This window comes from Hyperolius riggenbachi, chromosome 1 (assembly GCF_040937935.1).
Source record: "Hyperolius riggenbachi isolate aHypRig1 chromosome 1, aHypRig1.pri, whole genome shotgun sequence".
NCBI classification, from domain to species: Eukaryota; Metazoa; Chordata; class Amphibia; order Anura; family Hyperoliidae; genus Hyperolius; species Hyperolius riggenbachi.
Genome location: NC_090646.1, coordinates 577,066,484 through 577,092,623, shown reverse-complemented (window position 1 = coordinate 577,092,623; position 26,140 = coordinate 577,066,484). Strand labels below are relative to the sequence as shown.

Genomic DNA, 26,140 nt, shown 5'->3' with positions numbered 1-26,140 from the left:
GTAGAAACAATTAAAGATTACTCCCTGAAACTGGCACAGCAGAAGTGAGACAGAAAAGTGCTAAATGAATTCATTCTGAGCTGTGAGAAATGTGGAGGCAGCACTAATGAGGATGACAAGTTCCATCTCCTACTCCTGTCACACATTGCATCCTATTGGTATGCAGCCTGTCACATGACAGATATGACTGGAAGGTCATTTCTTTCATTCTGCTACCACAGATTAACAAATGTGCTTGATCTGACAAGATCTGCTCTCCCTCAATGGAAAGGAATAGGCTGTGCTTCATTCTAGCTGTTATCGGAATGGGGGTTTCTCACTCCAGTGAATGGGTTTCAGCAGGCCTGCAGGACAGGTGAGGAGAATTCATTCTTTCACACTGTGCAATTCTATCATCTATAGCAGAAATTACATTTCTATTAGCAGTACAGTCTTTTAATTGTAAAGACTTGCGAGCGTAGCTTTGTGAACTAGCTAGTTTGCTGCGGATTTATCTTTTTGTCGTCCTAATTGCTTTCACCACTTTTGTTCCTTTAATACATTTCTGTATAATTTGGGTTAAAAGTGCTTTGGAGGAAGTGTTCCCTTTGAATTGTGGAAGTTGTGCATAGGGTTCCACAGTGCTATCTAATGCCTCTTTTTGTTATACTACGGCTGTTGGAAGTCACACAGGCTGATGGAGGTGGCTGCGGCAGCGGGGTAGGTGGCTGGCTGCATTCTGTGTGCACTAGAATGGTTACAGTTCATTAGTTTTGCTTTATGAGGTTATAGGAATACATTATCCTACAGGCAGAGACTGTCGAGAGACAGATCCCTGGATATAGGGCACAGTGGACATGTGGCGATTTGTTTAATCTCCTATTAAGACGACTTTGGGTCAGTAACGGATAAAAGCCACAGTATGTTTTCTGCTTCCTATCCAGTTTTTAATTAGCAGCATTTAAACCCGATTAATAGCTGTGTAAAACTTAGAAAGTGTGCAGGGTTCATGCAACATTCTTCCATGCATGTGGTGTTTGCCTGTCCTGGTCCTGTAATATACAGAAGAAGGGCATCCTCTAAATTACAGTGTATCCTGGACTCTCATTAATGTTGACTTTGGAGAATAATGATGAACCCCCCCTGTATAATATGCATTTTTAGTACTAATTGGTGTTTTATAAAATGTAATATTAAAGGGAACCTGAGGTAAGAGTTATATGGAGGCTGCAATATTTATTTCCTTTTAAACAAATTTATAGTACAAAACAAATGTATACTCCCTACCTCCATCCATTAGGGCACCCCCCTCCTTCAACATCTTCAAGAAAGCCCTCAAAACTCACCTTTTCACTCTGGCCTACTACCCCTCACAAGTGCTCTAAACCCACAGCTGAACTCTGGTCCCCTACCTTTCGTAGTCTTACCTTTCCCTCTAGATTGTAAGCCTTTGGGCAGGGTCCTCCTCCTTTTGTGTCCTACCTGATCATGCACCTCCATTACTGTGCACACATGCTATGCATCTGAGTGAACCTAACTTGCCTAATCTCCATGCTCCCCTCCAGTGACTGACTAAGCATTACCTTGTACTCATACTGTGCTGTGTGATCTGGTTTTTCTTGTATTCCTGTATTGTCATATTGCTGTATGTCACCCCTAAATATTGTCTATAACCTAAACTAATGTCCAACGCTGTGTAATACAGTGGCTTGCAAAAGTATTCGGCCCCCTTGAAGTTTTCCACATTTTGTCACATTACTGCCACGAACATGAATCAATTTTATTGGAATTTCACATGAAAGACCAATACAAAGTGCTGTACACATGAGAAGTGGAATGAAAGTCATATGATTCCAAACATTTTTTACAAATAAATAACTGCAAAGTGGGGTGTGCGTAATTATTCAGCCCCTTTTGGTCTAAGTGCAGTCAGTTGCCCATATACATTGCCTGATGAGTGCTAATGACTAAATAGAGTGCACCTGTGTGTAATCTAATGTCAGTACAAATACAGCTGCTCTGTGATGGCCTCAGAGGTTGTCTAAGAGAATATTGGGAGCAACAACACCATGAAGTCCAAAGAACACACCAGACAGGTCAGGGATAAGGTTATTGAGAAATTGAAAGCAGGCTTAGGCTGCAAAAAGATTTCCAAAGCCTTGAACATCCCACGGAGCACTGTTCAAGTGATCATTCAGAAATGGAAGGAGTATGTCACAACTGTAAACCTACCACGACAAGGCCGTCAACCTAAACTCACAGGCCAAACAAGTAGAGCGCTGATCAGAAATGCAAACAAGAGGCCCATGGTGACTCTGGATGAGCTGCAGAGATCTACAGCTCAGGTGGGGGAATCTGTCCATAGGACAACTATTAGTCGTGCACTGCACAAAGTTGGCCTTTATGGAGGAGTGGCAAGAAGAAAGCCATTGTTAACAGAAAAGCATAAGAAGTCCCATTTGCAGTTTGCCACAAGCCATGTGGGGGACACAGCAAACATGTGGAAGAAGGCTCTCTGGTCAGATAAGACCAAAATGGAACTTTTTGGCCAAAATGCAAAACGCTATGTGTGGCGGAAAACTAACACTGCACATCACTCTGAACACACCATCTCCACTGTCCAATATGGTGGTGGCAGCATCATGCTCTGGGGGTGCTTCTCTTCAGCAGGGACAGGGAAGCTTGTCAGAGTGGATGGGGAGATGGATGAAGCCAAATACAGGGCAATCTTGAAAGAAAACCTCTTGGAGTTTGCAAAAGACTTGAGACTGGGGTGGAGGTTCACCTTCCAGCAGGACAACGACCCTAAACATAAAGCCAGGGCAGCAATCGAATGGTTTAAAACAAAACATATCCATGTGTTAGAATGGCCCAGCCAAAGTCCAGATCTAAATCCAATCGAGAATCTGTGGCAAGATCTGAAAACTGCTGTTCACAAAAGCTGTCCATCTAATCTGACTGAGCTGGAGTTGTTTTGCAAAGAAGAATGGGCAAGGATTTCAGTCTCTAGATGTGCAAAGCTGGTAGAGACATACCCTAAAAGACTGGCAGCTGAAATTGCAGCAAAAGGTGGTTCTACAAAGTATTGACTCAGGAGGCTGAATAATTATGCACAACCCACTTTGCAGTTATTTATTTGTAAAAAATGTTTGGAATCATTTATGATTTTCGTTCCACTTCTCATGTGTACATCACTTTGTATTGGTCTTTCATGTGGAATTCCAATAAAATTGATTGATGTTTGTGGCAGTAATTTGACAAAATGTGGAAAACTTCAAGGGGTCCGAATACTTTTGCAAGCCACTGTATGTTGGTGCTTTATAAATACAATAAATATATAAATAAATAAATAGTACAGGTAGTCCCCGAGTTACAAACGTCCGACTTAAGAACGACCGGCCGATACAAACGCCATGGATTCTGTGTTTCCATGGGAACAAGTAAAAAAAAATTTTTTTTAAATTGGACTTGTAGTTTTTGAGAAAATCGATTTAAAAAAAAATAAAAGAAAAAATGGCTTTTAAACTTGAATAAGCAGATACAGAGGGCAGAGGTGACACAGAGGGAGACACTGGAGGCACAGGGGGGTACAGAGGAGGTACAGGGGACGGAGATGGCACAATGTTCCGACTTAAGAACAGATTCAAGTTAAGAACAAACCTACAGTCCCTATCTCGTTCGTTAACCGGGGACTATCTGTAGTTACTTTTTTTTTTATATCAAAACACCTTCCTATTTCCCTCTCCATATTGTACATTTATTGTGTAGATATATATGAAAAATACATGCCTTATTCATACCTATTTAGTCTGTATGTTGTGCAGCTGTAGAAAACCTATGGTACTATACATTTGGAATGTTTTGCAGGCATTTATTATATATATGTGTTACCTGTGAATGTAGGGCACATTGGCCTAAACCCACAAGTCAGTACAAAAAAGTCTAAAAGTTCTTAGACATTCATAGCTGCAGGAAACTGCTAAATTGGAGCAGCCATGAAATGGGTATGGCTGATGCCCAATGCCAAGCTTTGCTCATACTTCTGTGATGGTCAGACTGGATACAGTAACACTTGTGCCTGGTAGTAGTCACTGAATGATTTTAATAGTTTTGGAGTGAGTTAATAGCCCAGTAAACATAATGTGCTATCTTTTATTAGTTGTTGGTACAGTAGAATCCCTTTATAGTAAACTTCAAGGGACCTGGCCAAGTAATTTACTATATCAGGATTTATCATACATCGTATATTCATACAGCATTCATACATGGTCAGGACCTGGGGATTGGGTTTAGTATTGCCAGAGGTTTACTATATCAGAGTTTACTATAATGGGATTCTACTGTATATATGTGTTACATTAACTAGCTTCTATGGTATAAATGAGGTTATCATTAAATGCCTGTGATGGTCATAGCAATGGTCACTCTCTGACTGTAATGTTGGTTAGTCCTTAGTGGTTTTTATCCATTTCATCCTTTATCCATTGATGGTCAATCCCTGGCATTGGTTTTGTTACTTCTTTAGGTCTGGTGATGGTCACTTGCTGGCTGTAGCAATAATTTGTCCTTGCATGAGTGGTTGTCAATCCTTGAGTATGCTGTGCCAACCTTAGTGTCCAGTGCTGGTCAGTTCCTGGGTCTAGTTATGGTCAGCGTCTGTTGCAAGTGATCAATCCTTGGATCTAGGGGTCACAGGTCTTGTGTGTTACTCCGTTTCCTGTGTGAGGTCACATAACCACACCCTAGGCCTGAAGGAAGTGGCATGTCTGCAACTCTTTCACATTTTACATTCTGACGGCCTAAAATGAAGCTTTGCGATTTTAAAGGGACACTAAAGGGGGTCGGGGGAAAATGAGTTGAACTTACCCGGGGCTTCTAATGGTCCCCCGCAGACATCCTGTGCCCGCGCAGCCACTCACTGATGCTCCGTCCCCGCCTCCGGTTCAGTTCTAGAATTTCAGACTTTAAAGTCTGAAAACCACTGCACCTACGTTGCCGTGTCCTCGATCCCGCTGATGTCACCAGGAGCATACTGCGCAAGCCCAGTATGGTCTGTGTCTGCGCAGTACACTCCTGGTGACATCAACAGGATTGAGGACATGGCAACGCAGGCGCAGTGGTTTTCAGACTTTAAAGTCTGAAATTCCAGAAGTGAACCGGAGGCGGGGCCGGAGCATCAGTGAGTGGCTGCGCGGGCACAGGATGTCTGCGGGGGACCGTTAGAAGCCCCGGGTAAGTTCAACTCCTTTTCCCCCGACCCCCTACAGTATCCCTTTAAGGAAAGATTATAGGACAGCGTGACCGATATGGACGGAGCACTTAAGAATTGACCACTGGATGGACTTTTGGTCTAATAACTTATTCTTCTTGATTTTTGTCTTCGGCTGGGTCCACACTAGACACAGTTGCAGGACGGACACTGCAGTCCGGATCCGGGGAAGATTAGGGGAAGTACCCACGTACTGCAAACTGATGAAAGTGCATCAGTTTTGCATCAGTTTCCGTTCAGTTTCCGTTCAGTTTTTCCCTGACAGAAAACGTCTCTATCATTAGGAAGGAGTGGGAGGATTTTTTTGGGCCAATCAGAAAGCTCAGGCTATCCGTTTTCACATCCGTTTTTTGCCTGTGGAGCTGGAGATGCGTTTTCTCATTGCTTTTCACTACCCCTGCGTGTATCCGTGGTCCTGATCCGTTGCGTGAAAATGCAGCAGGTCCGGACCTTCCGTTCAGGTTTTGAAAACGGGTCCCCGCAAACGCAGACGGATCCGTTTTTTACTTGGGTGAGGCTGGCTGCTATTTTAAACATTAGTATCCGGGACTCCGTTTTTCATCAGGTTTGAAAAACGCAGCCACGGATACGTTTCCGGACCTAGTGTGGACCAGCTCTTCTTCTATAGACTCAAGTATAGTACACCCGTGTTTTTCTGAGTTGTATTTGTTAATACTTTAATTGTTGTACAGGAATATTTATTATAAATGAATATTGGATGCATGTGGAGTATGTAAATGTTTTATCTCTATAAAATCTGTAGTGTACCCAGTGATTTGTGAACTGAAATGGGTACTTCTGCAATCAAGAGTACAATTATCTTAACAATTTCAAGTACTGCCAAATAATGCATCATGTATAAAGCACGTCTTAGTTAAAAAATGTATTTAAGCACAAGTGCTCATTAGGTAAACATTTAGTCTCATGGGTGAACCTAGCCTTCTGCTATGTGTGTTGCCATGATTGCCAGCTAGATGGTAAAAATCACTGTAGCCTTTGAAGTAAAACCATTTCTCCCCATATGATCTGACTCCTAAATGACAAGAACGACACTTTGATTAGAATTGAGTTTCTTGTCATTCTGGCACTGGATGATGTGTAGGACTGTTAAACTGGTGCTGTGTGCTAGAATTACAGAGATAGCATAATGCTGGGGCAAAGCGGGATTAAACACTGACATAACATTCAACAAAAATGTGTTTCCTACTTGTTATTACTTATACAATTATCATATTTGCTTTTGTGCTCAAGTGTCATCCATTTACAAATTACAAGTTCCCAAAGTACAGTTTATCTGCTCTGAAATCTGCCATTACATTTTATTGCATAGCTGATGTATTTATACAATATAATGTTTGCACTGAAAATATGCTTCTTGTTTCTGCTTCTGTTTAGCTGAAGCATTTGCTGGAATTTTTACAAATGTTGGCTGATAAGAAAACGTAAACAAGATAATGTAATCACTTCTTCATCTTTGGCATCAGAGCTAAGCTTCCCACTGAATAAGAAAGTGCTGTGTTCCCACTTGAGCTGAGAATAGACATTTTTTGTCCGTTCTCCGCTTATCGCAAAACTGAAAGTGAATGGTTCCTATTTTATATACATGAACTGTTCCCACTTGTCAGTCTGCAATGGATCTATTGGATCCGTTGCGGTAAGTGGGCCGCACATCTGTGCAGTCTACGATAATCTTGGAAGAGCAGATGTGTTCCCCAAATAGCCTATGGTGGTAATACATCTGCTCCCGGCTCCAGCCGGACCACAGCTGACCATCAGAGCGGCTCGCTACCACTGGCACCACAAGTGGGAACCAAGACTTACCATTTGAATGTAATTCTGCTACCAATTTATATCTGGAAGTTGGTTTTATGCTGTAAATAGTCTTTTAGAGTAAAGAAGAAATGCTGAGTTTCATACCACTGTAAAGAGGAACTTCCTCCGTATCCGTAGCCGAAAGCGCCTTTCTCACGAGAAATCTTTACCTTTTTGCAAATAGATCATCAGGGACTTCTGTATGATATTGTGGTGAAACCCCTCCCACAGTGTGATGTCAGGGCCCTGGCTTTGACAGTTTCTGTTTGTGAACCTCATTGCATTGTGGGAAATAACGGCTTTCTCCAACTGCCAAGCAAGCAATGTCACCCTTTGTGCAACTCTCAGTAAACGAACATTCCGTACGGATCACCTGGCAGGACTAAAGATGTCACCACCAGTGATACATTTCAGAATGTAAATTAGGGAGAGGAAAGATTTTACAATGAGCAAACGCTGATTGAATAATTAATACTGTAAAAAATCACTAATTTTATTCCCTATGTTATTTTCACTACAGTTCTTGAGGCTGGTTCATACTCCAAGTCTGACGCTTTCTGGTGTTGCTAATCAATTCTGCTGCAGCCCTATGGAGCTACTTACTCGAGATTTGTTCCTCAAGGGCCAGTGAAAGTGTTAGCAAATGCAAAAACGCACTAGTCAGTGTCTGTCAACACCATTGTGCATCTGCTAAAAGCACATGCAGTGTGAATCCACCCTTAAAAAACTGTTGACATCAAATGGTAGTGTGCTTAAAATAACTTGAGGTTTAGAGTATAATGCAGTGTACTCCTATCACTGATTTTGCTTTTGTTATAAAAAATTATTTAAAAAAAAGCTTATTTTTGCCAGTGTTTACAGTATAAAGTAGTGAGCACGGTATATTCTTAAAACACATTATTCAAAGAGACATCAGAGCTTTTTTGCTGTCAGTATAGGCACAGGGTAACAGCTTGTACTGTACATACAAAGGGGTTATACAGTGTATGTCTGTATCTTAAATATGGTGTAAAAATGATTTAGGTATACTGTATTATTGATTAGGATCTTGTTTAAAGCTACTTTAACCACTTCACCACTGAGGGGTTTTACCCCCTGACCACCAGAGCAATTTTCACCTTTCAGCGCTCCTTCCATTCATTCGTCTATAACTTTATTATTACTTATCCCAATGAAATGAACTATATCTTGTTTTTTTTGCCACCAATTAGGCTTTCTTTAGGTGGGACATTATGCCAAGAATTATTTTATTCTAAATGTGTTTTAATGGGGAAATAGGAAAAAATGTGGGAAAAAATTATTATTTTTCAGTTTTCGGCCATTATAGTTTTTAAATAAAGCATGCTACTGTAATTAAAACCCATGAAATGTATTAACCCATTTGTCCCGGTTATAAAACCATTTAAATTATGTCCCTATCTCAATGTTTGGCGACAATATTTTATTTGGAAATAAAGGTGCATTTTTTTCAGTTTTGCATCCATCTCTAATTACAAGCCCGCAGTTTATAAAGTAACAGTGTTATACCCTCTTGACATAAATATTTAAAAAGTTCAGTCCCTAAGGTAACTATTTATGTTTTTTTTTTTATTGTATTTTTTTTTTTTTAATTACAAAAAAAATTAAAAATTGGGGAGTGTGGGAGGTAATGAGTTAATTTATTGTGTAAATGTAATGTTTGTATATGTAAAATGCTTTTAGGGTGTAGTTTACTATTTGGCCACAAGATGGCCACAGAGTGTTTGTTTACATGCGACCTGTAAGCGTCCGGAAGGACGCTTACAGGAAGCAGTAGGAGGCTGGGAGACTCACAATGATCGCGCTGTTTCTGAAAGAAGCAGCAGATCATTGCGGGGGCTTAGATCAACGAACGGGAATGGATTTTCCCGTTCATTGATCTCCGGGCGAGCAGGCGGCGGCGTGCACGAGCGGCGGGTGCGCGCGCACGAGCGGCAGGAGCGCGGACAGCGGCGGTAGCGCGGAAGGTACGGATTTCTCCGTCCCTGGTTTTTTAGGAGGGAAAAAAGGGGCGGAGAGATTCGTACCGCTGGGGGTAAAGTAGTTAAACACACTTAAAGCATTCTTCCAGTGAAGTGATAAGTATTATGCTATGAATAGCCCCATGTAATATAATAATCCTAACACTTATATAGCGCTTTTCTCCTGTTGGACTCAAAGCGCTCAAGAGTTGCAGCTACTAAGAGTGTGCTCAGTAGGCCACTCTGCAGTGTTAGGAAAGCTTGTTCAAGGACCCTTTACTGAAAGATGCTGGCTTACTGAACAGAAAGAGGAGAGATTCGAACCCTGGTCTCCTTTGTCAGAGCCTAACCAGTTCACTACCCAGCCACACAACCTGGTTCGCTCTCTCATCGTCATTAGCGTCCTGTGCAAGCGCAGTACAAGGCTTTCTCATACTGCGCCTGCACAGTTTGCTCCTGGCAATGGGAGTGCAAACGAGGACGCGCGCAGTGGCCGTCAACTTGCAAGTCAGTGTTAATGAAACTTAGCCGTGGCGGGGGTCCGGAGGATGGTTTTGTCCTGGTGTGGGCACAGGACGTCTGCAAGGGGCTGGTAGAAGCCCCAGGCAATACATTTAAACTCCTTTTTTTTAAGTCCTTACAGGTTTCCTTTAAGTTTGATATTTAATTTCTTACTAAATTTCTATCTCTTTTCCATTTACTAGGTGCTGAAAAGGTATTTTGGGGATGAGAAAGCACTTGTGAGAAAATGTTTACTGTAAAGAGCCCTTGGCTCCCTTTCTCTTTATTGTCTTTTCTTATTATTGTCATTTAAATTAAAAGTCATTTCATAAACACATTAGTAAAAGTAAATCTTCTTTTTCTTGAAGGGTTTCTAGTTCAGGAAAGAGATAAGCAACAAAGTCAGCCTACTTATTGGATAACACAGCCTAATAAGCCGGACTTGACACTTAATAACACTAATAAGCTTCCTAGCCAGATTCAGTGTAGTCGTTAAGGTGATTTGGATAAGACTCACACTTTTGTTCAGCTTCTGTGTTTTGTGTTTCAGCAACACCATCTGCTGGTTTACTCAGAGCTCACGCAAACTATTATTATTATACTGTATTGTATACAGGATTTTATATTTGTACAATGGTTTTTCACCGGAGCAGTTACAGTGTAATGAAGATGTCTGTACACTGAACAGACACCTGGTAACAGAAATAGCTGTGATCTCACAAAAACTCAATTTCACACATTCAACACCCAAGGGATCGGTGAACTGAGACGAGTTCAGAGGGCTTGTGTCAGTGGGGGCCGTAAGTTTTCATCCTATTACTGGAATTGTCTCATTACTGAGTTTTTGGTTGTGTTTCCAATCACAATATTTTTTATTGGAAAATTTTTCAAATTAAACATACAGTGGTCAAATGAATGACACATTGAGTAAACAACAGATATTACATAGTATATAAAACATTATATGAGTCATAGCATCTCATTATTACATACATCCCATGGTATATTGCCGTGGTTTTTATTCATTACAACAGTTATAGCATTATTACATCATATCATATAGACAGATAAACTGTTGTTATGATAGGGTTTTTTTGTTAAGATGGTTGTTGGATTTTTATCTTGGTTGTATGTACTGGGCATTGAAGGGTGTTAATCAATGATTTTAAATATTTCACCTTTGTCTATTGTACTTAAAAAGAGATGTTTGGTGGAGCTGTACCTTAGGGAAATGGGGGTCCTACCCGCCTACAGAGATCCCCAAGGACGCGTCCACATATTGTATTATTGCTTTATGGATTCTTAGGTCTGGTGAAATATAATGCGGTATAGGGAATGGTGGTTCCAACAGCTTCATGTTGTGTCATTATGTCATTCCTCATGAGGTATGACTATTTCCCATCTAATATAACTCATTGTTAGGTTTGACAGTTTGCAGTTAGTAACTAACTAAAACAAAAACAGACTAAGACTAAGACTAAACTAAACTAAAACTAAGCTAAGCTAAGCTAAATGAATGAATCTAAGGTGAGTACCCTAGATTAGTCTAATGTATGCAGCTTTATGAGCTGGTCTTGTTCACTAAATGTGGGTCTCTTTATAGGATAGTACTTTCAGCTATGGGGGAATGAGTTTGAATCATAAGCTTCCTTCTGACAATGTCGACCTTGAATTTTTGAATGTGAGAGGGAGGTTGGGGGAGTCTACTGGTTAAAGAGTTTAGTTTCAGGATAAATAATTGACCACTGACTTGCCTTGTCCAGAAAGGACTGTACATCTCCGCATCTTAAAGCCCAAGCTTTTTCCGCTAATAAGTTTGATTCCACTCTTTTTATAATTTCTATAGTTGTTGGGATTACTGGAGATTTCCAGTTTTCTGCGATGCAGATTTTGGTAGTGATCATGATGTGGTTGAAAATTAGCCTTTCTCTAGAAGGCAGGTCCGTGGTTTTTAAATGCAGCAGAGCCATTCCTGGTGGAATGTTTGAGAGAGACACAGGCAATTTTTTAAGAAGTTGAGTAATTTCTTTCCATAATTTATGAATCTTTGGGCAATTCCAGAAAATATGAACAAGAGAACCTGTGTTATTACAATTTCTCCAACACATGGGAGACACTTTATCGTCGAATTTTGCGATTTTCTCTGGGGTAAGGTACCATTGCCAGATAAGTTTGATAAAATTCTCATGATGAGATATACAGTGGCTTGTCTTTTTTAAGGATCTATATGCTAATGCCCAATCATCTTGTTCTATATCCTCTTGTAAGATCTCCTGCCATTTCCTTAGCTGCCATTTCGGGGTTTCGTCTTTTAGGGACAAAAGTGATCTATAGAATATTGAAGTACCTTTAGATTTATAGTTTTGGGGATCAAGTAGTTTCCCAATTTGGGGAGGAAGTGAAATAGGATTAGATTCGTGTTTTGTCAAAAATTTGCGTATTCTAAAGTATTTTGGTTTATCAATTATGGGTATGTTATAAGTAGATACAAGATCTTCAAAAGATCTGATCTCCATATTGTTCAACAAATCATCTATCCATTCTATACCATGATCAATCCAATTGTTCACTGATAAGTTTCTCAAGGCCATGTTCAGATTTATTAAAGGTATTTTTTTGGGTTTGGCTAGTGGGTCTTTCTTGCAAAGTTTTGTGAATTCTTTCCAAATTCTTAAGGTGTTGGCAGTAATAGGGTTAGATACTTTTGGTGGTACTTTCCAATTTAATCTGGATTCTAGGAATGTGGTAAAATCATTATCAGGTAGTTGAGATTCTTCGATTGATACCCAGTGTTTTGTGTCATCTTTAGTCCAGATTGCTCTGGATTGCTCCAGTATAGTGGCTTTGTAGTATTTTTCTATATCTGGCACACCAATGCCCATTTCAGAGGTGTGAGTGGTGAGAATTTTGTGTGATAGCCTTGAGGACTTGTTCATCAGAACAAATTTATTGATCTGTTTCTGGATAGAGGAAAAGAATTTTTGGGGGATTTTAATTGGAATATTTCTAAATAGATACAAAAATTGTGGTAATATCATCATTTTGAAAGCGGCAGACCTGCCCATCCATGAAAATTCTAATTTTGATAACGCTTCTAATTTGAGTTTTAATTTGTTGATCCATGGGTCAAAGTTTTCCTTGTATAGTAAGGAAATCGATGGTGTAAGGAAGATACCGAGATATTTGATGGATTTGTCAGTCCAGGTGAATGTACAGGAGTCTTTAAGATCTTGGATTGCTTTTGATTGGACATTGCATGGCATAACCACTGTTTTATTCTCGTTTAGTTTGTAATAGGATATTTTGGAGAATTCATCAAGTTCTGATTTTAAATTTGTTAAAGATATTTTTGGCTTTTGTAGATACAACAAGACATCATCAGCAAATAATCCAATTTTAGTCTCTGAATCTTTTAATTGTATACCATGTATTTTTTTGTTATCTCTAATTTTTTGCGCCAGGGGTTCCATGGTCATAATAAAAATCAAAGGGGATAAGGGACATCCCTGACGAGTTCCGTTTGTAATATTAAATGGAGAAGACATAGTTCCAGATGACAGGACTCTTGCTGAGGGGTTTGAGTAAAGGGCCATTATAGCTTTATGCATAGTACCTATACAACCGAATTTGGTTAAGACGCTGGACATATATTTCCAGTTAACTCTGTCGAACGCCTTCTCCGCGTCTAAAGAGACGAAGAGGGTAGGCGTCCGACAGAGTTTAATTTCATGCATAAGAGCAAGGGCTTTCCTAGTGCTATCGTTTGTTCCTCTTCCTTTGACAAAGCCTGATTGGTCGGGTTTAATTAGTTGCGGAATAAGGGGAGTTAATCTGTTAGCTATTATGCGAGCATATAGCTTGAGGTCGGTATTTAATAAAGAGATGGGTCTATAGTTCCCTGGATCTGTGGGGTCTTTCCCTTCTTTAGGGATAGTAGTGATTACTGCAGAGAGAGATTCTTTGGGAAAGACGCCGAGAGTTGCCACCTCATTAAACATATCTACTAGAGGTTTGGATAAGATGTCGGTAAATTTCTTATAATAATCATTCACAAAGCCGTCAACTCCCGGCGCCTTGTCCTTTTTTAAGGCTTTAATTGCTAATTCTACCTCTTGTTGGGTGAATGGGATATTGATTTGTTTAATTTCAAAGTCTGATAGTTGAGGTAAGTTAATCTTTTCTAAATAATGATCAATCTCCTGTTGGTCTGGGGAATGTGTTTGGGGGTCCTCACTAAGGTTGTATAATTTTTTATAATATGTGGCAAGGGAGTCTACTATGTCATTCGGGTGGTGAACGATAATATTTGAAATGGGGTTTTTAATTTTTATAATTCTCTGTTTGACTCTACGGCCTTTGATTTTTAAAGCCATGGCTTTCCCAGCTTTATTTCTGTCCGAGTACCAATTCTCTTTTAGTATGGATTGCCACTTGTCATATTGATCATACAAGTTTTCTGCCAATTCTTGTCTTGTTCGTTCTAATTTTGATATTAAGTCTTTCCTCTTGTTCATAGATACTTCTTTCTCCAAAGATTTTAATTCATTAAGTAATTTGTCAGTTTTTTCCCTGAATTTTCTTTTTAAAATTGCACTGTGTTTCATAAAGATACCTCGAATGTATGCTTTATGCGCATTCCATAGGGTAGATCTAGAGATTCCCTCTGTGTCGTTAAACCTAAAGTACTCCTCTAGGTCTTTTTTGATACTAGGAAAAGAGTGTTCAGAATGAAGAACTGTTTTGTTCATTCTCCATGAGGTATTATTACAGGGAGGTCCCTGTAAATCAATTTTAGCTGATAGTGGGGCATGGTCTGACCATATTCTACTTCCTATTTCCACATCTGAAAACAAGGGGAGAGTAAATTTGTCTGTTAGGATATAGTCAATCCTAGTAAAAGAGTGATAGATAGAAGAGAAGAAGGTGTATTGTCTACTTTGTGGGTGCAGACATCTCCATACATCATATAATTCGAAGTTAGCTAGATTAGATTGTATGTTAGCCGGGTTTTTTCTTATGGTGCAAGAGCGATCTAATGATGGGTCTGTGACTGCATTCAAATCTCCCGTGATAACCAATGCACCTTTCTTCATCTTCGTAATTTTGTTTAATTTTTTGTTTAAGAAGCTAGACTGATGCAAGTTGGGGGAATAAATATTTGCTATTGTGTATTCTTGAGAGTTAATTTTCCCCACAACGACCACCAGTCTACCATCTATGCTGCTATATGTATCTATCTGTTCGAATCCTAATGAATCGCGTATTGCAATACATACTCCTCTTTTCTTTTTGCTAGGTAGAGTGGCGTGGTAGATCTTAGAGAAGTTCTGCAGTTTAAACTTAGCTGCCCCTTTGGAATTTAAATGTGTCTCTTGGAGACATAATAAGTCTACTTTTTCATCTTTAACTAATTTATTAACTAAGAATCTTTTCCTATAGGAGTTTACTCCTCTCACATTTAGGGAGAGAATATTAAGTTTTTGCGACATTCTTTTTTTTAGAATTGCAGTTACATGATACAAACATTTTTAGGTCGAAGCCGTCAGTATAAAACCTCAAACAAATAATTGAAAGAATTCTGTTAAACAAGAAACATATCTTATGTAGTCCATAGCTGGTGGAAAGAAAGTTGGTTAATTGGAATATGAGACCATATAGTGCATATTTGTACTTATACTTATCGTAGGACCAGTTCCAAAAGTAGTAGCTTTTTGAACAAGTTAGAAGCTGGATCCTGTAACAGTTGCTGAAAAATAGAAAACACACAACAACAAGAAAAAGAACATTGCAGTGTAACATGTTGCATGCATCAATTACCATGGGTCTAAAAGACCTAATCCTTTCCAAGGATTATCAGGGGATTCTCCTCTGAAAGCAGAAAAGGGGGATAAGTATCCCGAGGAGAAGGTCCTGTTAGGGGGAAAGTTTGTGGCATGAGACCACTGAGTGTAGTTTTAAGTTCCTCCACTTGCTGAGGAGGATTTCTCACCCTCTGGTTTCTCATGGGTCCATTCCATTTGTTGGGTTTCTGCAGGAGGAAGGGCAAGTCTCCTTTCTTTAACGTTCACGTTCACAGTCTGAAGTTTCCATCGGTGTAGCAGTTCAAATCCTTCTTTAGGAGAATGTAGAGCGATGATCCTTCCATTTTCTCTTAGTAGGAGTTTGGTTGGGAAACCCCATTGGTAGGCAATGTTATTTTGTCTTAGCGTCGCGGTAATTGGGCCAAACTCCCTTCTAGCTTTCAAGGTCATCTGCGATAAGTCAGAATAAAGAGTCAGTTCTTGGTAGGGATCTGGGAGTTTTTTCCCTTTCCTTGTTGAGGCCAGAAATTGATCCTTTACGTGGTAAAAGTGCACCCGAGTGATGACATCTCGAGGAACTTTTTCAGGGAGAAAACTGGGTTTCGGCAGTCTATGTGTACGATCCAAAACCAACTCCGAGTCAGGAACATTTGGAAGTGTGGTTTTGATTATGTCTTTAACATATTCTTGTAATCCTTCCGTGGTGACTGATTCAGGTATGCCTCTGATCTTGACGTTGTTACGTCTATTACGGTCCTCTGAGTCGATTATTTTTTCTTTCATCCATTGGACGTCTTCGTATACCTCATTGTGTGAGTCCACAAGTTCATTGTGTGCTTGAGCGAATTGTTTCACCTTTTGCTCGACCGTATGCATTCTTTTATCTGTAGAGATCGCAAACTGTGTAAATTGATCCGTCAACTTCCTCACTTCAGCTTGCATTGTTGATTGGATCATTTTCTGGAAGGAGATCATAAAGTCCCTGAAAAAGGTTTGGGTAATGGGTTGATCAGAATTCGGAAATTTCTCGATCAAGTCCGGGAAATTCTGTTCTTCCAGATCCTCTTGATTTTCCAGTCTTTTCTTGGATTTGGCTGGACTACGGGTAGAGGGAGATGTGGAAGAGTCATCTTCATCTTCTTCAGTATCATCTTGGCTTTGGTCGCCTGGAAATACGCGTTGGGCTTCTGTTTGTACGCCTGGATGTTCTGGTGAAAATACGCGTTGGCCGCTAGATTGTACGCGTGGATCCCTTACATGTACGCGTTCGTCATCAAATTGTACGCGTGAAAGTACGCGTGCGCTACTCCGCATGCGTAAATTCTGCCCGCGGGACCCACCTTCGTTCTCCGGTTCTGGGGGGAATTGAGCGGCGGTTTTTGTATCCTCCAGGTGGTAGAGGGGTGAGAAGGCGTTTCGCCGCGGTAGTGGGTCGTTCTGCTCACCCTGGTAGTAGCTGCTGCTGCTTCTTCTTCCCTCATGGCGGCGGCCATCTTGGTCTGGATCTGTGTACCAGGCCTCAAGCTTCCTCGGCTTAGGGGAGTCTTTCTTCCTCTTAGGAGTGATTCTTCTGGGGTCCATGATGGTCAGAGAGTGTTCCCCCTCGATCTTGCTGCAAAAAATCTGATTTTTGGAGGTGCTGTGAGTTGCTTTAGCAGTGTGTCTCTCAGAGCTGCAGACTCACACAGCCATTCAGCTCTGCCTCCAGGCCACGCCCCTCTTTTGGTTGTGTTTCCAGTTGCCATCTCAGGGCTTCTTGAAATGCAAACCTACTCTAAACTGTCCTCCATTCCCCTTCCATCTCTGTTATTATTATTATTATTATTTAGTATTTATATAGCTCCGATACCTTTCATAGCGCTGTGCAGAGTATATAGCGTTATCACTTTAACTGTCCCTCAGAGGGGCTCACAAGCAAATCCCTACCACAGTCATAGGTTTATATCGGTTAGTGTATGTATCATAGTCAAGGGGCAATTTAGGGGGGACATGATTAACTTATTTGTATGTAGACAAGGGGAGAACATAACTCCATGCAGATAGTGCCCTGGCTGTGATTCGAACTGGGGACCCAGCACTGCAAGGCAAAAGTGCTAACCACTACATATAAAATACTTATATTTACATATCAGAATCAGTTTATTTCACCAAGCATGACTGGGCCATGCCCGGAATTGGTTTTAGCATCACAGGGCAGCTCACAAAATAAATAAAAAGTTACAGCAGAGACAAACGTAACACAGTGCGCAGGCAATAAGTTACGTCAGAGACGTGACAGAGTAAGAAAAACCTTGAGACAGTAACATATCAAGAAGCAAAACAAGATAACACAGTCTGATCGCAGTAATAAAAACACTCATGTACCATGGGTAGTAGACAGCTAAGTAGGTGCTTTCTACAAGTGTGAGGGGAGCGTCATGGTACTTATAGGGAGTTCAGGAGTCTCACCGCTGTGGGGAAGAAGGTGTCTCTGTGCCTTGACGTCTTGGTAGGGATGGCACGGAGCCTCCGTCCCGATGGGAGCCGTTGGAGGAAGCGATGACCCGGGTGAGATCGGTCATTAGCAATCTTTGTTGCCCTAGAGCACATCCTAGAGTTGTGGATGAGCTCCAGAGGGGGAGGGGTTTCCCAATTATTCTCTCCGCTGATCTGATGACCCTCTGAATTTTGTATCTGTCGCTGGTGGTGGCGCCAGCATACCATACGAGTATAGAGGAGCACAGGACAGACTCTATGGTGGCGGAGTGTATATTAGTCCTGAAAGAGGGACAAATGAGGAATATAGAGGGACAGAGCGATTTTGTTCCCTAAGAGGGACTGTCCTTATGAAAAAGGGACAGTTGGGAGCTATGTATCCCTTTTTCAGGGCTGGAGGCCAAATAGTCATGTGACCAGAATGGCACTTACTGTTCACCAGTCACAATCTGTAATATGTAATGCTGGCAGTCGCTGTTGGTGTTCACCTATTGCAATCATGAATGTGCACTTTCTTTGTCTACTTTCGAACCAGCGTTTTTAATCACATCTGAATGAAATCACAATGTTGAATGAAAGGTCAAGCTCTGTTTCCAGCAATGTCAAGAAGAGGCATCAAGAATGTATGGGAAGAGCAGGGGAGCCGTACGGCACACTGTTCCGTCATGAGGCCGTTGTGTGGATTCAGGAGACGATCCAACGACTCTGCTGAAATGTATGCAGCTTAATGACATGCAACCAGTTACCGACTTTCTCAAGAAAGAAATTATCTATCTAGAGAATTACATCTACATGACCTTTATCTGCTCATGGACGGACCCTGCAAAAATTTCATTGTAACTATCCACATTACAAAAACTACATTCTCCAAGATAATCTGCAGCAATCCTCAGAATCCTGAATGGGCCAGGATAATCTGCATCTATTTGGAAAATGGCGTATTCCCGGGTCCATGTTGATGCAGACCAGCTAATTGCTGAGATCCAGGCTAGGCCTGGGCTTTATGATCTTAAATCTCCAGCATATTCTAACAAGTTTGTGAAAGACCGTCTGTGGGAAGATGTGTGCAGCGCCGTCTTCAGCAACTGGGACCATCTGGAGAGACAGGAAAAGGCTGACAAAGGTGCGTAATTCTGAAGTTTGCTTCATTTAATCCATAACCAGCATGTTGTCTAGTACAAACTTGAGTCTAACTCATGAAAATCATAATAAAGAACAAAACTCACAAGTTCACGGTGACCACCAATTGCAATTTCGTGTCACCTTTTTTGTCTAACACTGCTGGGCAGTTAGCACAGTCAATATATTTAAACGGATCCTGAAGCGAGAAGAATACAGAGAGGCTACCATATTCATTACCTTATAGGCAATGCTAGTTACCTGGTTGTCATGCTGAGCTTTTAGCTTTAGTTGTTTTTGAGTCACACACACCTGCAATAAGAATGCAGCCAGTGGAGTTACACCAGAGTCCAAACATCTGATGTGCATGCTCATTGTGGGCCATTGACTTAAAGGACCAGTGAAATTAGAAGAATATGGAGGCTGCCATATTTATTTACTTTTAAACTATACGTGTTGCCTGTCAGCCCTGCTGAGCTATTTGGCTCTAGTAGATGCAGCTAATCTTGTCAATAATGTCAGAAACTCCAGATCTGCATATACTTGCTCAGGGTTTATGGCTAAATGTTTTGGAGGCAGAGGATCTGCAGAATAGCCAGGCAACTGATATTGCTTAAAGGGAATATCCACGCAAAAAAAAATAAAAAATGAGTTTCACTTACCTGGGGCTTCTAACATCCCCATGCAGCCATCCTGTGCTCTCTTAGTCAATCACTGCTGCTCCAGACCCCCGCTGTCAGCTTGCCGACCTCGGAGGTCGGCAGGCCGCATGCATACATTTTTACGCATTCCCGATAGTGCAGGAAGATTAACGCATACATTTTTGTGCGTTAGTGGTGCCATGCGTAAAAATGTACGCATGGCACCACTAACGCGTAAAAATGTATGCGTTAATCTTCCTGCACTGTCGGGAATGTGTAAAAATGTACGCATGCGACCCGCCGACCTCCGAGGTCGGCAAGCTGACAGCGGTTGTCTGGAGCAGCAGTGATTGACTACGAGGGCACAGGATGGCTGCATGGGGATGTTAGAAGCCCCAGGTAAGTGAAACTAATTTTTTTTTTTTTGCCTGGATATTCCCTTTAAAAGGAAAATAAATACAGCAGCCACCATATCCCTCTCGTTTCATTTGTCTTTTAATCACCTAATATTTTTAGACGGTATATCTACAACCTGCAGGACCTCAGTTCCTGCCCAGGGACTTAGATATTCGTCTATTGCTGTGGACAGCCGCGGCGCATTCCCACACACGTTCTCATCGCCACCCGGTAGTGGGGAGATCAGTGAATGGGATTGCAGTTCCCATTCATTGATCTAAGTCCTCATGTCAATGTCCTCATGTCAATGATCACTGGCATCAATGAGATGCCTGCGGTCATTGTAAAAAAGTTAGTAACACATAAAAATGTGGGGACATCTTCTGGCAAAATATTAAAAATTACACCTACATACATTAAAAAAAAAAATACAGATATACCATTGAAATTAACCCCTTGCCCCCCTACCCCCTACCCCCCCCCCCCCCCCCCCCCCCCACACACACACACACACACACACACACACACACTCCAACTCAAATAAAATATTTGCATAAAAAATGGCAATTAAAATAAATACATGGATCGTTACCTTAGAGACTGAACTTTTTTACATGATGTTATATTACTGTTATTTTTGCATTTATGGGCTTGTAATTAGTGAGTGACACAAAACAGAAAAAATACACCTTTATTTACAAATAAAATGTTGTCACCATACACTGTACTAGGGTAACGTTGCAATAACTGGGACAAAAGGGCAAATAAAATGTGTGGGTTTTAGTAGAACGTGTTATTTTAAAACTATAATGGCCGAAAATTGAGAAATAATTTATGTTTCATTTTTTTATTATTATTCGCTGCATTTAGAATAAAATAATTCTTAGCAAAATGTACCACCCAAAGAAAGCCTAATTGGTAGCGGGAAAAAAAAAAAACTATAGACCATTTCATTGTGATATGTACAGTAATGTGAAAAACTATTTGCCCCCTTCCTGATTTCTTATTCTTTTGCATGTTTGTCACACTTAAATGTTTCTGCTCATCAAAAACCGTTAACTATTAGTCAAAGATAACATAATTGAACACAAAATGCAGTTTTAAATGATGGTTTTTATTATTTAGTGAGAAAAAAACCCCTCAAAACCTACATGGCCCTGTGTGAAAAAAAAATTGCCCCCTGAACCTAATAACTGGTTGGGCCACCCTTAGCAGCAATAACTGCAATCAAGCGTTTGCGATAACTTGCAACAAGTCTTTTACAGCGCTCTGGAGGAATGTTGGGCCACTCATCTTTGCAGAATTGTTGTAATTCAGCTTTTTTTGAGGGTTTTCTAGCATGAACCGCCTTTTTAAGTTCATGCCACAACATCTCAATAGGATTCAGGTCAGGACTTTGACTAGGCCACTCCACTCCAAAGTCTTCATTTTGTTTTTCTTCAGCCATTCAGAGGTGGATTTGCCTGTGTGTTTTGGGTCATTGTCCTGCTGCAGCACCCAAGATCGCTTCAGCTTGAGTTGACGAACAGATGGCCGGACATTCTCCTTCAGGATTTTTTGGTAGACAGTAGAATTCATGGTTCCATCTATCACAGCAAGCCTTCCAGGGCCTGAAGCAGTAAAACAACCCCAGACCATCACACTACAACCACCATATTTTACTGTTGGTATGATGTTCTTTTGCTGAAATGCTGTGTTACTTCTATGCCAGATGTAACGGGACACGCACCTTACAAAAAGTTCAACTTTTGTCTCGTCGGTCCACAAGGTATTTTCCCAAAAGTCTTGGCAATCCTTGAGATGGTTTATAGCAAAATTGAGACGAGCCTTAATGTTCTTTTTGCTTAAAAGTGGTTTGCGCCTTGGATATCTGCTATGCAGGCCGTTTTTGCCCAGTCTCTTTCTTATGGTGGAGTCGTGAACACTGACCTTAATTGAGGCAAGTGAGGCCTGCAGTTCTTTAGATGTTGTCCTGGGGTCTTTTGTAGCCTCTCGGATGAGTTTTCTCTGCGCTCTTGGGGTAATTTGGGTCGGCCGGCCACTCCTGGGAAGGTTCATCACTGTTCCATGTTTTTGCCATTTGTGGATAATGGCTTTCACTGTGGTTGGCTGGAGTCCCAAAGCTTTAGAAATTGCTTTATAACCTTTACCAGACTGATAGATCTCAATTACAGTACTTTTGTTCTCATTTGTTCCTGAATTTATTTGGATGTCTAGCTTTTGAGGTGCTTTTGGTCTACTTCTCTGTATCAGATAGCTCCTATTTAAGTGATTTCTTGATTGAAACAGGTGTGGCAGTAATCAGGCCTGGGGGTGACTACAGAAATTGAACTCAGGTGTGATAAACCACAGTTAAGTTATTTTTTAACAAGGGGGGCAATCACTTTTTCACACAGGGCCATGCATCATTTAAAACTTCATTTTGTGTTCAATTATGTTATCTTTGACTAATAGTTAACGGTTTTTGATGAGCAGAAACATTTAAGTGTGACAAACATGCAAAAGAATAAGAAATCAGGAAGGGGGCAAATAGTTTTTCACACCACTGTAGCTATAAAGTTATGAGCGAATGTATGGGAGGAGCGCCGGAAACCCTTAGTAGGGAAGTGGTTAAAGGATACTCCAGCAGAAGTGCCCTGTTAAAATGGTGGCTACTGTGATGTGTGGGCATGAGTCCTGATGCATACCGCTCCTACTGATCACTCCTGTGCCCCTCTGTTCCGCTGCAAAATGCATTAGTGATCGCTATGCATGCACAGTATGCCTGATCCACCCCCTTGTACTCCAGTCTGGATGGGAGAACACATGGCAGGTAAGTAGGAGCTGGGAAGGGATGGTCACAAAGGAGGCAGATCAGACATACGGCGCATACGCAACATAGTATGTCTGACTTTAACGTTGGCGACTTGGACAAGTCGTGGCCGCTAAAGGGCCCTTTTGCAGTGGAACGGAGGGGCACGAGAGTGATCGGCAAGAATGGTAACGACTAATGTACACATATCACAGTAGCCACCATTTTACCAGAACACTTCAGCACAGGTATTACTTACAGTATTAGAGGCATTGTTTATTAGGGATGGAAGATGGCAGCCTCTGCATTCCTCTCACTTCAGGTTCCCTTTAAAGAGACACTGAAGCGAAAAATAAATTATGATATAATGAATTAGTTGTGCAGTACGGATAATTACTAGAGCATTAGTAGCAAAGAAAATATTCTCATATTTTATTTTCAGTTATATAGTTTTTTTTATAACATTGCATCATTCTCTAATATTTGCAGTTTACACACTACTCAGCATTCTAAATGATTTTACAGAGCAGGCAAGTGAACTATTGACCTGTCCTCTGGAGAGAAAAAGAAAATACTGTGACTGATAGTTGAGATAACAATCTTCAGAAGACAGAGCTCTCTGCGACTTTGAAAGTCGTGGAGCTCAATGGCTCTTTTGTATAGATACCAACTGGAATTTCTTAACTCTTCCTGTACTGGATACAATATTAGACTTGTGTCTCTGCTCCTAATGTTTTATTTCTTAGCTGTACTACAAATACAAATCATTATATCATAATTTTTTTTTCGCTTCAATGTCTCTTTAAAAAGCAAATATGGCTCCTCTCATCCTTGTAAATAATGAAAACTGTTTACAAAGCAAGGTTATTTTTCATAAATGAAGCTCATATAAGCCCTATCTTAAAGCCTCCAGGTTCTGCTGGCAGAAAATATTCCTGTCATGCCAGGAGTTTTAGACGTAGGAGTTAGAACTCTCTGCTTATATGCACCCTATGGCTGCTAGGAAGTGTATCTTGCCCAGAGAAAGCCGTTTTATATATGGCTTCCCATTCATCATAACTCCCAACTTTCTCAGCTTACAAAGAGGGAGGACGCTCTTAAAGTGACTCCGAGCAGTGCAGAAACTATGGAAAGATGCATATCATTTTAAAGCTCTCTTTCTCCTCTTTCCGATGATATATAAACCGCTGCCCTACGCCTTTTAGTTTTTGATATTTTTGCGATTGAAATTGCCGCGGCCGCGATTTTAATCGCGAAAATAAAGAAAACTAAAAGGCGTAGGGCAACGATTTAGGTGTCGCCAGAAAGAGGAGAAAGAGAGCTTTAAAATGATATCCATCTTTCCATAGTTACATTGTATTACACAGGCCGACGTTTTGTGCTGAATGGAGCTGCTGACACTGGGGAAAGTGTCGTCCTGTGTAATACAAGTAACTATGGAAAGATGGATATCATTTTAAAGCTCTCTTTCTCCTCTTTCTGGCGACACCTAAATCGTCGCTCTACGCCTTTTAGTTTTCTTTATTTTCGCGATTGAAATCGTGGCCGCGGCAATTTCAATCGCGAAAACAGCGAAAAATTAAAAGGCGTAGGGCGGTGATTTATATATCATTGGAAAGAGGAGAAAGAGAGCTTTAAAATTATATGCATCTTTCCGTAGTTTCTGCACTGCTCGGAGTCCCTTTAAACGCAACACATTTGGGCACAAGACACTTTGCCATCTTCAGTCACGCTTACATTACGCCTCCCGTCAGGCAAACAATGACAAATGTATGAGCAAAATACATGTTTTTAATTTTGCAAATCACACTGGTTTTTCCTTCCATCACTAATCTTCCTTTCTATTAGCATTTTTAGACAAGCAAGTCAATCATTTTTTTTTTGCAGATTTAAAAGAACATTTATCATAATGAGCATGATTCCTAAAGCTTTTTCACCTGTTTTCCTCTGATTTCACCTTATCTATGTTACATTTTTAAGCTCCCAAAGAGAAAAAAATATATAATTAAGATAAGAAAAGTCATATTGAAATTAAATTCATCAGGAACAACTTACTTTGTCATTATTTTGCTGGTAAATGTGCTGAAAGGTTATTTTTATCACTTAGGTGATAAGTCATTTATGAGACGTTTTGTAAATAAAGCCCATTGTGGCCACTTTTTTAGTAGGTAAAAACATTTATTTATTTATACAGATGTCAGTGGGCACAGGGAGAAGAGAGGGGGACAAAAGAGAACAGATTCAGGTTGAAAACTGACCTACAGTCCCTATCTCATTTGTTTACAGGTGACTACCTGTATTACGCTACTATTTGGCTCCACTCACATCATGTTATGGCCACACCCACTTTTCCCCATCGTCCCTCCTTCCCTTCCAAAGAAACATTTTGTAGGCAACCATGTCTGTACAGCGCTCTGCCCTGAACCATCATCTGAGAGATCGTATCCCGTTCCCTGCAGGTAATAGGAAAGGTGTATGTGTATGTGCTTTAAAGAGAACCTGTAACAAAAAAGTTCCCCTGGGGGGTTACTCACCTTGGTAGGGGGAAGCCTCAGGGTCCCAATGAGGCTTCCCCCTCCACTGTAGCTGCAGGCAGTCCAGCGCTGGCTCCCCCGAAGTCTCCGGCAATCCAGGCTCGACAAGCCGGACAAGCTACATTTATTTACCTTACCTGACTCCAGCGGGGGGCGCTGTTGCGGCTCTCAGCACGGAAATAGGCGGAAATAGCCGATCTCCATTGGGTCCGCTCTACTACACAGGCACAGGAGACTTGCGCCTGCAAAGTAGAGCGGCCCGACAGCGACTGTCTATTTCCACCTATCTCCGAGCGGAGAGCCGATACTGCGCCTGCGCTGGAGTCGGGAAGGTAAATATTTACATCCCTGCCGTTCAGAGGGCCAGAGCAAGACCGCCGTAGGACACCGGAGGATGGGGGAAGCCTCGATAGGATCCGGAGGCTTCCCCATACCGAGGTGAGTACCCCTCAGGGGAACTTTTTGTCGTTACAGGTTTTCTTTAAGAGATATAGGCCAAGATTCACCAAAGTAACTCACAAATTCTCTTTTAATGCAAATGTATGCTGCTTGAAAAATGACCAACCAAATCTCATCATATTGATTGATTGGTCCATTATTTAAACTGCATACATTTGAATACAGATTTTACACAGTCCTGCATCACCTTGTAACGATATGCATTTCAATGACCATACCTGCTTATGAGTGGGCTGGCTCCCATGGGTGATTGCGGGTTTTTTCCCGCCAGCCACTCGTGGTTAAGCACTGCCCAATAAAATGAATGGTCAGCGCCTGCATCGTAGTTTACGATCATTTGAACGAACGCAGTGTTTCAATCACAAATTTTCCAACCCAGCATAC

At 41.0% G+C, this 26,140-nt stretch overlaps 1 protein-coding gene across 3 annotated transcripts in view; it reads left to right on the top strand.

Annotated features, from left to right (window-relative positions):
• The first annotated feature begins 166 nt into the window (after positions 1-166).
• Positions 167-26,140, top strand: part of LOC137527425 (V-type proton ATPase subunit S1-like protein) — an 89,100-nt gene continuing 63,126 nt past the window's right edge. Inside the window, exon 1 of one of the 3 annotated variants that reach the window (XM_068247940.1) lies at positions 167-355. Coding sequence is in view for 2 of the 3 variants with exons in the window: in XM_068247939.1 (XP_068104040.1) it covers positions 18,750-18,939 (190 nt within the window). In the remaining variant the exon portion in view is untranslated. Of the gene's footprint in view, positions 356-18,446; positions 18,940-26,140 lie in introns of those variants that run through there. The other 2 variants (XM_068247941.1, XM_068247939.1) reach the window with 2 other exon arrangements.